The 14,377-nt window shown below is 36.6% G+C and overlaps 1 protein-coding gene across 2 annotated transcripts in view; it reads left to right on the top strand.

Moving 5' to 3' along the window:
* Positions 1–14,042, top strand: part of LOC148949773 (protein MEMO1) — a 153,804-nt gene extending 139,762 nt beyond the window's left edge. The window contains exons 8-9 of one of the 2 annotated variants that reach the window (XM_089093745.1): positions 6,732–6,915; positions 13,012–14,042. In XM_089093745.1, the coding sequence (XP_088949871.1) occupies positions 6,732–6,872 (141 nt within the window). In that variant the 3' untranslated portion in view covers positions 6,873–6,915; positions 13,012–14,042. The remainder of the gene's footprint in view (positions 1–6,731; positions 6,916–13,011) is intronic. The other variant, XM_089093746.1, reaches the window with a different exon arrangement.
* The last annotated feature ends 335 nt before the right edge of the window (positions 14,043–14,377 follow it).

Below are 14,377 nucleotides of genomic sequence, written 5' to 3'. Positions count from 1 at the left end.
AAATTCGAATAAACCAAACGCATCTCGGAATGTACATAATGATAATAAACTTCACTTTTCCCCTCATTTAAATAGAACACTTTTAAAACAATAGAAACCTTAATTGAATCCCCCACAATTGAATTTGCTTCTCCAGAAGTGCACGAATTTTATCTACATAGTCGTGCACAATTTCTACGGGGTCAAAAACATATTATCCCCCCATAAGTGTATTAAATGGGTCCCCAAAAGACGCAGTATAAACAACTATCGCATTTAAAATTCTCTTGGACAATTGAAAATCGGGAAAAGTTGTACCCCCATCCCCGTCGTGGAGATTATCCCATCCCCTCCTCCAAGTGTTTCAACACTTTCTGCGGTATGTTCCACTTCATTTGTTCTAAGTGGATTTAGGCGTGTAATAATTGCTGGAGGAGGAGGAGGAGAAGGGTTCCCCGTTAATTCAATTTTGAAATCCTCCAAAATCTGTCGCGTCTTTTGACTCAAGCCCCCCCCCCCCCTGCCCAACTGTGCTATTATCTACATTTAAAAAATCATTTAAATACTCATCAATATTATCAGGTATTTCATCGGAATTAGCGATGTCACTCCATGGCGAAATGGAAAGCTCCTCTCCTTCACCAGCTGATGAGGGGGAAGACAAAGAATAAGGGATCAATGGTCGTCCAACCTATAAATGAAAAATAGCTTATTTTCAAAGTGTTCAAATCATCCCTACTGTTTTTAAAATTTGTATTATTATTTCAAGTCATCGCTTAGTAGTAGTAGTAGTAGTAGCAGTCTGCACATAGTTGGATTTGATTAATTCAACTGAAAGAAAATCCAACTTAATATGACATATATACAATATATAATAGCGCTTTACATAGAAGGCGGCAATTTGATTTTGTTAAAAAAAAATAGCTAATTTTCAAAGTGTTCAAATCAGCCCAACTGTTTTTTTTTTGTTTTTTTTTTTCGCGGCGCTTTCCCCCAGCGCTTCTCGCAGTGCTTCCTGCAGCGCTTCTCGGGCCCGCGGCGCTTCTCGGGCCCGCAACACTTCCCCCGGCCTGCAGCGCTTCCCCCGGCCCGCAGCGTTTCCTGCGGCGCTTCTCGGGCCCACAGCATATCTTATATTAGTATAAGGTATTTACAATCTAAGACACATGACATAGAAGGGGGCAATTTGATTTTGTTCAAACAATCCCTCCAAATAAAATTTCATATTAATACTCTTTATCTGCTCTGAAAAAAAAAACAAAAAAAAACATGATTTGAAATGGATAGCCATCTCCTGTAATGATACACAAATTATTCCAATAGAAAGTTGTTTGTTTTTTTATTGTAGAGGCAATGTGAAACATTAGCTAATAGATCAATTTATAAAGCAATGGATTTTGCTACTTATTATGAGCGGGATATAGTGCATTTTTTTTGGCTTCACTAATCTAATTTAGCAAAGAGTGAATGCATGCACTTGACATGATTCAAAAGGGGAGAACATTATATTTCCTTTTGGGAGTAAAAATCTTTCAATATCCCGCTGAGATATACTTTTACACAGTGTTCGAAAATGGTGCATGTAGAAAAGGCCTAAAAAAGTTGGAAGAAATTGGTAGATATTTCTATATGATAGGTAGGAAAAAATGCTTACATTTGCAAAATCCGTCTGGGCTTGGGTGTCGGATGGATCTGACAGAGCATGGTGGAGGGTAACCTCCTGACCTAGCGTTGATGGGGCAGCTATTAGAGGTCCAAGGAGAGCGGATGTGCAAGCGATGTCACATTCCAGCACGGCTTGGGCAGGCATCACTTGTTTAGGAGGCTTCGGCCAGCGACCATATTGCATGACTGTAGCCTTCGCAGGGGCCGCATTATTATCCCTTGCTCTCTTACTGGGTGGCGGCGACGGGCATTCTTCACAATTTGCCTTAAAGAAGATAAAAAAGTTGTTATTGAAATAATTTCCCCCCTTTTTTAAAGAAGGAAAATTCGTATCACCCTCCACACGAAACATAATTTTGTCTAGAAAAGCATTTATCACTAAGAAAGCCCCCCCCCCCTACGCCAGCATTTTCAGTAAAGAAAAAAATAAAAATATACTAAACTCAGAAATCAAATGCTATTGTAATTAATAAAAAAAAAGGCTTATTCATAGACATCCCAACCTAACCTTACTTTTCATGCAAACACTTTGTTTTCATTTTACAATAATGGTGATAGAATTGAGGCATGCCCCCCCCCCTTTCATCAATGTCCTAAATATATTGTTGGTAATTATTTTTGGAAATAAACCCGTTTCACCTGTTCTCCGGCAAATACAGGTTACGAATCCACAAGCTTAATAAACAGTAATCTCCTTTTGCTTAAAACTGCTTTAATTTGAGAAAGAGAAAAACAAATCCTTTTTATCGTTGAAACCTTTTGGTTAAGTCACTAACGTTAAGGATTAACAAGCTTGAAATGAAATTGTGGGATGTCAGTTTTTTAAATCATTGTAAAAAATTGTTTTTTGAGACAATTAAACGGCGGTGGTGGCTTAAATGGAAACGGTTTATTAATAGCTAGGGGATAGACAGAAGTTGAATGTCACGTTTTGATAGGCTTACAAAAAGAATAAATTTATCGAAGAAAAGATAAATATTTCTATTAGCAAGAATTATACCTGTAAAAACAGAGTGGGGCTGGGAGGGGTGTTAGGTTTATGTAATAAAAAGAACATATTTTATGTTTCCTAGTGAGTATAAAGATTGCACGGTGGTTAGGTTTGTGGGGGGGAGGGGGTACCTACCTAAATATACTAGAGGGTGACCAAGGAAAATAATTTTATTTTGAAAATAAAAAATGAAAATGTACTCACATTGCTAATTGTGGCTGCCAAGGCTTCAAGCTCATCAAAAACATTTAGTGGTCTATCTATTGTCAGGTTACTTTACTTTCTGATAATTTAATCACAATGCATGCCCGTTATATACGAAATCTCAAGGGTGAATTGTTATGTAACTGGGAAAAACCATATGTAACCAGCTCTCTGATTGGCTGAGAAGGAGGATGTATCCGACTCGCTGATTGGCTGAGAAGGATGCATGTACTTCCGGTTTCCTATTCCTGGACACCTTGACATTCATCCCTAGGATGCACTTGTCCAAAACAACAATAATAAATAAATCCCTCAGGCCTAAAGATTAAAGAAACCATAATGTTTCTTAATTCCCCCTTCGTGAATCAATACATTCCCCTAGCGATTATGTAAATCATTTTCTCAGGTTAGGTTAGCCTAAAGATCAAAGAAGCCATGTTTGTTTCTTAATTCCCCTTTCGTAAATCAATACATTCTCCCCCACCGATTATGTAAATCAATTTCTCAGGTTAGGTTAGCCAAACAACAATGAAGCCATGATTGTTTCTTAATTCCCCATTCGTGAACCCATAATTCCCTCACCGATTATGTTAATCACCCCAATGTCATTACACCTGGACAAACAACAGCAAATAAATCGACCTTGAAACATCCATCAAAGTGAGAAAATTCCCGTTTTTCCATTCTCACTGACAATGAACCATAAAACATCCATCAAAGTGAGAAAGTTCCTGTTTTTTCATTCTCACTGATAAAAACCATAAAACAGTCATCAATTGTTGTTGACATCCATGAAAAACATCAAATAAATTGACCAACACCCATAATCGTCCAAGAAAACATCCATCAAAGTGAGAAAGCTCCTGTTTTTCATTCTCACTGACAAAAACCATAAAACAGACATAAATTGCTGTTGACATCCATAAATGTGAGAAAGTTCCTGTTTTTCCATTCTCACTGACAAAAACTATAAAACAGACATGAAATGCTTTTGACATCCATGAAAAACATCAAATAAATTGACCAACACACATAACCATCCAAGAAAACAACCATAAAAGTGAGAAAATTCATGTTTTTTCAAGTGAGAAAATTCCTGTTTTTTCATTCTCAGTGAGAAAACCATAAACCCCGTGGTCATCTTGGGACTGGCACCCCCCTTTCTACTAGCGTGAAGCGTGTTACAAAAAAATGTTAACAAACGGATCCTTTTTTTTACTGTTCTTTTTTTCCTGAGATTAATCTCATTAGTGTGAACCACACATTCAAATCCACTGTCTAGGGTTATAATGAGAAAAAAGTTGAGGCGGCTTGGGCACGCTCTGCGGATCAAGGATGAAAGATTGTCCTTTTCGGCCAACCATCTAGCGCCAAACGAATTCAGATCGTCCCCTGTTGGGTTGGGGGGGTGTCACAAGGAAATATTTTAGGGGAATTGAACTTCCTGGGAGGTGTAAATTGACAGGCTTTGAATAGAATAGGATGGAGGAGGAGCGTGCGTAGCTGTGTTGGCCTCAGGTGGCTTGGTGTTGCAGTGAGTTGTTAGTAGTGGTAGTAGTAGGAGTAATCCCATAAGTTCCTCTAATTTCCTGTGTAAATCACTTTTTTTTCTGATTTGGAAAATTTGGTAAATTTTTATCAAGTTTTATGCATCGATCTATTTTATTAACTGGACGATTTCGTTGCTGTCATATCTATAGGTCGTATCTGTTAAAAACCGTTTGTTGAGCTGTTTTTTGAAATGCAATATCAAAGTAAGCTGTCTTCAAATCAGTAATGCAATGTAGCTCAGGAGGATCGATGTAGGATTCAATTCACAATGTCCTGATGATCCTTGCTTTGCGAATAACTTAGCAAACGGTTTTTTCGCGATTTTTGCTGAAGGGTTGAAGTGTCAGACATGACCTTTAGTTTTGGCTCTGACGATTTACTTAGTTGCAACCTTATGTCTATCCAACCTTATTTATGCAAAATGTACGTTTGGATGTAAAGGTTTTATAGAATATATTTTTTTGTTTATAATAGTGATGTTGTGTGTGTATGTGTGTTTGTGTTCTTAAGTGGTTTAAGTTGCATTCGCTGTTGTTTCGTGGTTTGTAGTTTGGCTGCGGTAACTTCCAAAAGGCTTCAATGGACGCTTATCGGACAAATTTTGTTCCTCTAATTTGTGAGTATTTACGAAAGGCTTTATGTCTCTAGCTTACGTAACTTCCAAAATTAACTTGTAATAATAAATTTATTTTTGCTGCACCCTAACTCCTAAATCAAAATCTTGTTTATGCATAAAAATAAACCCAAATTCGTTCTTCGTTCTGTCCTATATAATGGATGTATCATAATTTTGTCATCTTTAGAATCGCCAGTGCTTTTATTTGTGCTGATTGACAATCTGTCAATCAGCTGATTGAGTTTCTGTCTACTAATATTTATGCGTATGCATCATTCAAAGTCAAATAGTCAAATCTCTTATTTCACCAACCTTTGAAATTTTAAACTTTCTAAAAAGTGATTCAGTGCTACCCATACCACGATCATACCTTCCAGTCAACCTTATTCTACAGAACTTGAACTCTTCTAAAATTTCAACTAAAATTACTCGCCCAAATCAAACAACCATAATTTATATAAGGCTTTATTAAGGAAAAATACAATAAAAGCAGAATTTTCAAAGGTAAAAAAAATTTGAAAACGGTTCAGAACTCCAAGGCCTCTCGCCAGCTTACATGGTATGATTTCGCAGTGTTTTCTCCAACTCAAGTTTTGATCCAGGATGAATCCCAGATATCGGATCTCCTCGACCTGTGAGAGCGGTAGGCCATTGTATAGAAGGATACCAGGGAGAATGGGAGCAGGACCAGTCCTCGTAAACATCATAAAATTAGTTTTTGAAGCATTGACGCTAAGCAGGCTAACACAAACAAATTCATGTAGGCCATCCAGCGCCTTATTAGCCTTGAACAAGAGCTCTTGCAGCGACGTGTCGTCAGCAAATGAAGTAACTGAAGCTCCAGGAATGTAGAATCTCATTGTGTTTACGAATATCAGGTACAAGAGAGGACCAAGAACTGAGCCTTGTGGAACACTGCACTTTATGGGAAACGGCCGAGAAGATTTATTACTCAAAGTCACTCGTAGCTTCCTTTCACTTAAATACGATTTAAACCAATTTACCAATTTAAACCAAACTCTACCCTTTATGCCTAAAAAACACTGACTTTCCAATAAAAGCTTAAAATCAACAGTGTCGAAAGCCTTTCTAAAACCAATAAAACAGTCATTTATAATTTATAATAACATCAGTCATTTCTAATTTGATCCTTAATTACTTTAATTACATATAATCCTTAATTCCAATAAGTATGACAAGGCCTATGCTGTTCGACTCGATTCATAATCGAGAAGCTAGTGGACCACGTATTTCGACTTTTTACTGTGTTCAGTGTGTGGTTGGGTTAGTTGCAGTCACGCCTACCCCCTCTTGTTGCAATTGTTTTCAATAGAGTGTTGTTCATTTCAACCTGAATTTTTCTGGCTGCTCATCCTTATAGGTTAGAATCAGGGACCGAGTGGTTTTACGAGTGGTCTGCACAGAGACGCTTTTAATAACAATGCGCGAATGCACTGAAACTAAGGTTGGTCTGCAGTGAAACGAGTGGTCTGCACAGAGACGCTTTTAATAACAATGTGCGAATGCACTGAAACTAAGGTTCTGTTAAAATATGTTTTGGCAAAATATATAACATTATGTCAGTGCTGATGTGCGAATGTGTGTTTGTTCTTGATTAGCAGTCCTAATTGTGAAAGTGATTTTTAAGTTTCTATTAATAAATCTTTATTTGTATGCAATATTCACTGGCTAGTTGTATTATAAAATGTTTTTTTTCCTCACTAGGCTGTGAAGGCCTTAAAAAAATCATCTCAAAATGGATTTCACCCATTAATGAAGTTTCTCAAATACGCTCAATCGAGTCAATGTACAAGCCCAAGTGATTCATCTGTTTCGTACGCCTCTGCTGCCCTCTTGATGGACTAAATTGGATCCACTTTGCAATATTTCCTACTGTTATTTACTAACGGTATGATTTTCCTATTCTAGTTGGATGTGGTGTCTCTATTAAATTGGATTTAAACTAAAATGAAATCAAATTAATTATAAGTTAATTAATATTAGTCTAAGCTAACTAGAACTAAACCAAAATTGAAATATAGCTCGTATTTCTATGCGCTCCTTTTATTTCGAAGCGAATAAGTGCAATATTTTGGATAAGACACGAGTAAATATTTCTGCTATAGGACTAATAGCTGTTTGTGAAATATAATAGAAATATTAAATCAAAGAAACCAATAAGAATCTAACTAACTCAAAAAGTCTATAAGACTATAGCTGTCTTTTGGGAAATATTTTAGAAATATTAAAACGGCTATAGGACTAATAGCCGTCTGCGAAAAGTGATAGAAATATTAAACCTAAGAAGCCAATAAGAATATAACTCACTCAAAAAGTCTATAGGACTATAGGACTAATAGTGGCCATTTGGGAAATATAACCGGTTTAATATTAAATTTTATTAACCGGTTTATCATTCAATTTTGAATTATTTAATATTAGATAATTCAAAAAGTCTATAGGACTATAGGGCTAATAGCGGTCATTTGGGAAATATAACCGGTTTAATATTAAATTTTATTAACCGGTTTAATATTACCGGTTTAACATTAAATTTTGAATTATTTAATATTAAATAATTCAAAAAGTCTATAGGACTATAGGACTTATAGCGGTCATTTGGGAAATATAACCGGTTTAATATTAGAACCGGTGTAGGACTACTAGCCGTAAGAATGACCAAATCCGTGATGCGGTTGAGAGTGATTCACCTTTCTTTATTCTCCCTTAAACATGGGCGAAATATTATTCTTCAATATTTTTTGTGGTGTATTATTCTGTCCACTCCTGCTGTCACCACCTCCTATTTTCGTGTCTTCTGTTGAAAGTGCTATAAAACGACTAAAGTTTTCATAGACTAATTCTGATGGATTCTCAGGTAACCATCTTTAGTCTGAATGTGAACCGTTAATATTGCATCTTCAATTATTTTTTAAATGTAACTTTGTTTGTCTAATGTACCTGACAGCTTTTTGTTCGTTACGATAACCTCCATACCTATAAAGGTAAATATCCCCTTGATTGTTCGTTATGCCATGCTTTTGCGGTATCTTGTAACCTTGGTAAAGTTTTTGAATATATTCCTTTTTTTATATTACTTCTGGTACTGAGTTGAGGGGGGGGGGGTAGTCAGCTTGTGTTTTAACCTGGTGTTGGATGAAGCTATGCACACTGTATTCTGTCCTCTATTTTCCAGGTTGCTTCTCGTAGTAAATATAATATTCACCTTTTGAACTGTGAGGGCATAAACTGGATTTAACTTTGAGTTTAATTGGATTGCGCAACAAGTGAAATTGTGTACAGTAAGAGACTAAGAAATATTATTAATTTTCAGCATCCAAAGAGTGTAGACGTAAAGCGGTTTAATAAGACATTAACGCAACCCTAATTGGCAAGCATTACAGGGGTAGTTCCCCCGTCGCAAGCCCGTTGTACCTGTTGGGAGAGCCTCTCTTAAACTGCAGGGATAAGGTGAACGGGGGCTGACGCTTCCCTTGTTTATTGGGGGGGGGGGGTTAGATCGTGGCTTTGTCGTTACTAGCTCTCTCTGAACGTTTAATTATAAGTTGCACCCCTGGCTTTGGGCTGTGAATGTGACGTTTTGACCAGCGAATATGAATATGTGTGTGCGGCTGTTCTGAACTTTGTTGAAATGACGTTGCGTCACGAAGATGGCGTATCGAAAGAGACTGCTGTGAGCACAATAGTGAAATTTTTCTCAAAGGAGCTGATTTCTGATGCTCATGTGCGTGTAAATGAGATGGCGAAGCAATTTGACGAGAGCTTGATACGAACTAGAAGAACCCGAATTACGAGGGAGATACTAGCCTCTAACTTTTATGAAATCCAAAAAGATTTGGTATCCACACCTGACTTTAAGTTTCGCTTTACTGTCTGGAAAGTATCAGAAGTCCCAAGAATCCCTCTAGGTGTGATAACCTCCTTGTCACTGAAATGCAATGAGTGTATCGATCATATGAGCAGTGTTATAAGCCAGTGCCAGGCCTCTTTACCGCCATCTAAGAAATGACCTCCACTTCCACCCCCTCGAGATCATTATACCATGTATTTATCTCGAATATCCTCTAGGGGGATATGCTGTCGTGTGCTAAGCAGAAATACTTTTTAGACAAGCACTCTAATATTGGGAGTAAATTTCGAGTCGAACCAAAACCATATTAATAGCCTTCATGGAAAATCCTAAAGCTCTACAAGCTCTAAGTGATTCGCTTAAGACAAAACCTGAAGTCAAAGTGTTTTTTCCGACAGGAAAAATTTTTGACAATTGCTAAATTTGTCCCACTTGGCACTTCGCAAGCAGACATTACTAGTTCAAACCCATAGGTGCTTGAAGCAAGACGCTTTGGAACCTCAGGGAGCGTCAAACTGATTTTTGTGGATAAACTGAGCCGTGATCTTGCCTTGAAGTCTGGCTTGAAAGTAGAGTATACAGTACTAGGAGTCTTTGAATTTAAGGTGAATTTTTTGAATTTTTGGACATAATACTGTGAAACTGGAACATCTACAAGACTTGTGTGACAAGTATGACATAATATGTGTTCAGGAACATTTAGTTACTGCAGAAAACTTTGGTATTTATGAGTGTTTCCAAAGCAAATGTGTGTTAATTCACGAGGCCATTCGTCGGAGTGGCTCGGGCAGACCCAGTGGCGGAACTGCTGTTTTTTATAATAAGAGCCTACCTCTAAAGAAATCGGAATGTTGTGCTGCATACCTTCCCAACTCGAAGGTCCCAGCATGCTAACCATCATTAATGTTTATTTCCCCACCAATTATAACTCTATCGTAAAAAACGTTTTGCAGAGGCATACAGTCGCCTTCGTGGACTTTTGCTTCGTTTGGGTAATACCCGTTACGTAATATTTTCAATGTTACCTATTTAAGAAAGGAAAACTTTCTGATATCGCGCAATCATATCTGACGAGTGATGCGGTTGTTTGTGGACAAAGTGATGTTTTTACATATATGTATATATAACTCAGGTAGCACCTCCAATATAGATCATGTTGTCACTAACTTTACTCTTGCTTCAAATCTTGCAGTGGATTTTGAGCACACATTCAGCGATCACCTCGGCTTGTCATGTAAAATTAGTTATATGTTTAATAATAGAATAAATCCTCTGCAGTATTAGTACAAAACAGAGTGAGAATAGGCTGATAAGAATCTGTATCAAGATAGACTGGATGAGATACTAACGAAAGTAAAGTGCTGAACCAGATTTTACTTTATGGTGTAAGCGATACCATTAGTCTTGACATATATGCTGCTGAAATTGTTCATGCTATGAAGTGTGGAGAGGTAGCCTCCGTTCCGGTAACTAAAGTGAAGAGAGGTGCCCGTAAAATCGGTTGGAGTCATGATCGCAGCTTAAGCGCAGCTAAAAGACGTTCAAAAATGTGGTATTGAATTTGGTGTGATTGTGATATGCCAAGATCTGGTCTTCTGTTCCAACTTTTCAGAAAAACAGAAAAGGAATATATCGAGTGTGTCAGTGACTTTAAGCCTAGGGAAGCCGAGCGTGCCTCTGCTGAGGCTCTTAAAAATACAAACTTGATGTCGAAAAAGTATAGAAATATTCAGAGCGGTCGTAGTAAAACGAGTGTTGGTATTCCCGAAGAGCAATGGTTTTGCCATTATTCTGCTGTCTGGCTCTCGTGATTCGGATTTAGAAACTGGGAGTGATGCCTTATTAAAAAGCACGCTTGGTCCTATATTGCATAAACGTAACATGTTTCTTTTTTTCTGAAAGTAACGTTATGCGTGTAATGCGGCTTTTGAGGCGTTGTAAAGCTCATAACCCCGCCACCTTCAAAACGCAATTGCACTACTGATTGAGCACCTGACACTTTTATTTCAAATGTGTATTGACACAGGTCAAGTACCTAATTCATTTGGTTCTTGCGCAATATGAATATTTTAAAAAAGGGAAAAAAAATGCAAATTTTGTCGTAGTTACTGCCTATTACTGTTTCTAGTGTTTTAAGCAAGATTCTAGAAAGCCTTATCCTGCCTGAAATGATACATAAACGCGTGCTAGATTATAAACAGTTTGGTTTTCGTAAGCATCCAGTGGCAGATCCAGGGGACGGGTGAGGGGGGTGCGCGCCCCCCTAACGTTGTCTAAAGTTATGTAATTGACTTGATTAACGCAAGTTTGCGTTAAATAAACCTGCTCCTAACGCAAGTTTATGAAATCAACCTATTTTGCCCCCCCCCCTCCCTAAAAAAAATCCTGGATCCCTCCCTGTTATTATATGGATTGTGTCTTCCTTTCCCTTCCCTCTTTTTCCTTTCCCTCTTCTTCCTCCCCTGTCTTTGTATAAACTCTCTTGCTCATTTTTTACTACTAATCTATGTTCTTTCCGCTCGCAACTAGTTTCCAACACTAGGTTCAAAATTAGGATTGGTTGGTTAAAGATTTTTGCTAATAGAGGGAAATATAATCTAAAGCTTGTAATAATTTATAAATAATTTAATAAACCGTAGGAATATCGCTAAATTAAAGCTTATAAATTTACAGTTTATAAGAATGTATAAATTATTTTCTGTTTATGAAAAACCAAGCAAGAAAAACGGGTTTTAATTTTAATAAAGCAGTGAAACAATAAATAACAACAAATAAACACTTAATTTGGCCCCACTTCCGGGAGCCTTTCTCAACAACAACAAAAAAACGAAAAAATATTCTTTTAAAAAATAACACATATAGAAATACAACAACTAAACACACGAAGAGAGAGAAAAAAAACTATATAAATAAATTAGAAAAAACTAAAGTAAAAAAAACTATATATAAATAAATAGGAAACAAACTAACATATTAAACAAAACTTCCGGCACTGGCGTATTCACCGCAATAAACACGATAGTGGTCTAAGAAATTATTTATTTTCTGTTGTTTTTTTTGTTGTTGTTTTTTTTTTGTGATCATTCAATTTAAAATTTTTCCAAGTTTTGCACACTATTGAAATAGAATGATGTTTTCTTATGTTTGCAATCGCTGTTTCTGTAAAGTTTTCTTTTTCTTCCGGCTTGGTATTGTAAAACGAAGATATTAAATAAATTTGGAATCAATAATGTTAAAAAAAGTTTATAAAGTGAGTAGAACGCTATCAAATATTAATATGTAAATTGTCAATTTCTCATGATCTTGTATCTGTGATTTTTTCGTCAATTCCTTGTTGGTTTTTTTTTTTTTTTTTTCTCTCTCTATCTCTCTTACTACACTGTATAGATTGTATTTGTTGTTTTTTTCTCTCTCTCTCTCTCTCTCTCTATCTCTCTTACTACACTGTATACATTATATTCGTTGTTTTTTCTCTCTCTCTATCTATCTCTCTTGCTACACTGTATACATTGTATTTGTTGTTTTTTCTCTCTCTTTCTCTCTCTCTCTCTCTATCTATCTCTCTTACTACACTGTATACATTATATTCGTTGTTTTTTTCTCTCTCTCTCTCTATCTCTCTTACTACACTGTATGCATTGTATTTGTTGTTTATCTCTCTCTCTCTCTCTCTCTCTCTCTCTCTCTCTCTCTCTCTCTCTCTCTCTCTCTCTCTCTCTCTCTCTCTCTCTCTCTCTCTCTATCTCTCTTACTACACTGTATACATTGTATTTTTTGTTTTTTTATCTCTCTCTCTCTCTCTCTCTATCTCTCTTACTACACTGTATACATTGTATTTGTTGTTTTTTTTTTGTGTCTCTCTCTATCGCTCTTACTACACTGTATACATTATATTCGTTGTTTGTTTTTTTTTCTCTCTCTCTCTCTCTCTCTCTCTCTCTCTCTCTCTCTCTCTCTCTCTCTCTCTATCTCTCGTACTACACTGTATACATTGTATTTTAGGTTAGAAATAAATAATTAGTTTTTATTGTGTAAATTTGGCCCAAGTAGGAGAGGGATAGCTAAAGTTTTTAGGTATTTTTAAAGATCTACAATAACTTCGTTACGTATACTAATATTGGCTTTTATTTTCAGGATTAAGGATCTACAAAAAGGACCTACAGTAAAATTGAAACTGGCTTTTGAGTTTTTTGTTGTTTTTTATTTTGCTAATCTGCACTAAACACGATTTTAAACTAGGCTATACAGTGTTCACCAGCTTTTGCAGTGCTTAGTTTACTTTGAGTAGTTTAACAGGATATATTCAAGAGTCAGGGCTGTATCTGGGAATTTATTTGATTAGCAAGGTTTTGGATTTCATAAAGATGGTACGAAAAAAGAATACGTAGAATCTTAAAATGCTGCGGTGAAAATTTGTCAACTATTTTTCCAATTTGCCATTAGCTAATTTGCCATTTGTTAAATGCTAATTTGTCAAAACTATCGGACAATAGTACCAATTTTGAACATGTATTTTTTTTCTTTTTTTTTTTTTTTTTTTTCTTAATAAAAAACATTGGCAATTTAAAATCTAAATCATCCCCCTCCACTACAATAAAATCTTCTTTTGGATACGACCATAGACAACAAAAATGTTCCATAATCTGGTTAGCTGAAAACAGAGATACTTGGGAAGCAGGAACGTACGGACGAATTTCTTATATAAAAAATGCTCAAAACTCCGATGAATTAGTGATTTCTGGGGGGCCTGGTTGTAGCGATGAAAAAATTTGGCTGACTATACTAAGTGTGGTACTAAATACTGACCGTGTTAAAGGCGATATTATGCCCAAAAGTCTTGAGCTTACACCTTGTAATTTCTCCGATAGCGCCGCTTATAGCGCTAAAGATCGTGCCAACAAGGCTTACGCCACCCTCAATTAATGGGAGAAAATAAAATCTGTAGCCATATAGATGTGACCTCTTCTCCTCGAGCTATCTGGAGATCAGATTCCTCTGGGAGCGCTACCTTGGAGACATGCGAACTAATTACCTATTATTAGGCTAAATCCAGACATATAAAATGAAATAAACACAGAAAAAAAAAAGCAATAGATTTATTGAAACTTACATATTTAGGTGAACAGCAGTGGGTCACTTCAAATGACAATAACGGTGACCGAGATACGACACAAGAATTGCAAAGATTGTACGCCAAAATTCTGTCTGAATGGTCCTGATTCTACTCTACGAATATTTTCAAAAAGCACTTCTACCCCACTATCAAACTTAGCTCTTCAGTCCTGCGCTGTAAGAACTGGCTCATAATTTGCCCGCGTGGTTCAAGGATGCGAACCTTTCCTCCAATAAATTCTTTTGAACATTTCTGATGATTCAAGCGTTCACACGGTTCTTACCATTTAAACTTCCTTAGAAACATTGTGCGTGGCACTTTTTGTTACTAATTATCTTAGCGAAATCTAAAGCTTGGATAGCGCCGTTCTGTTTCCGGGGGTGACTG

This window comes from Artemia sp. Qi Xiang Cuo, chromosome 8, assembly GCF_049724085.1.
Source record: "Artemia sp. Qi Xiang Cuo chromosome 8, ASM4972408v1, whole genome shotgun sequence".
Taxonomy (NCBI): domain Eukaryota; kingdom Metazoa; phylum Arthropoda; class Branchiopoda; order Anostraca; family Artemiidae; genus Artemia; species Artemia sp. Qi Xiang Cuo.
The sequence above is the reverse complement of the archived record's forward strand: the minus strand, read 5'-3'. Positions and strand labels throughout refer to the sequence as shown.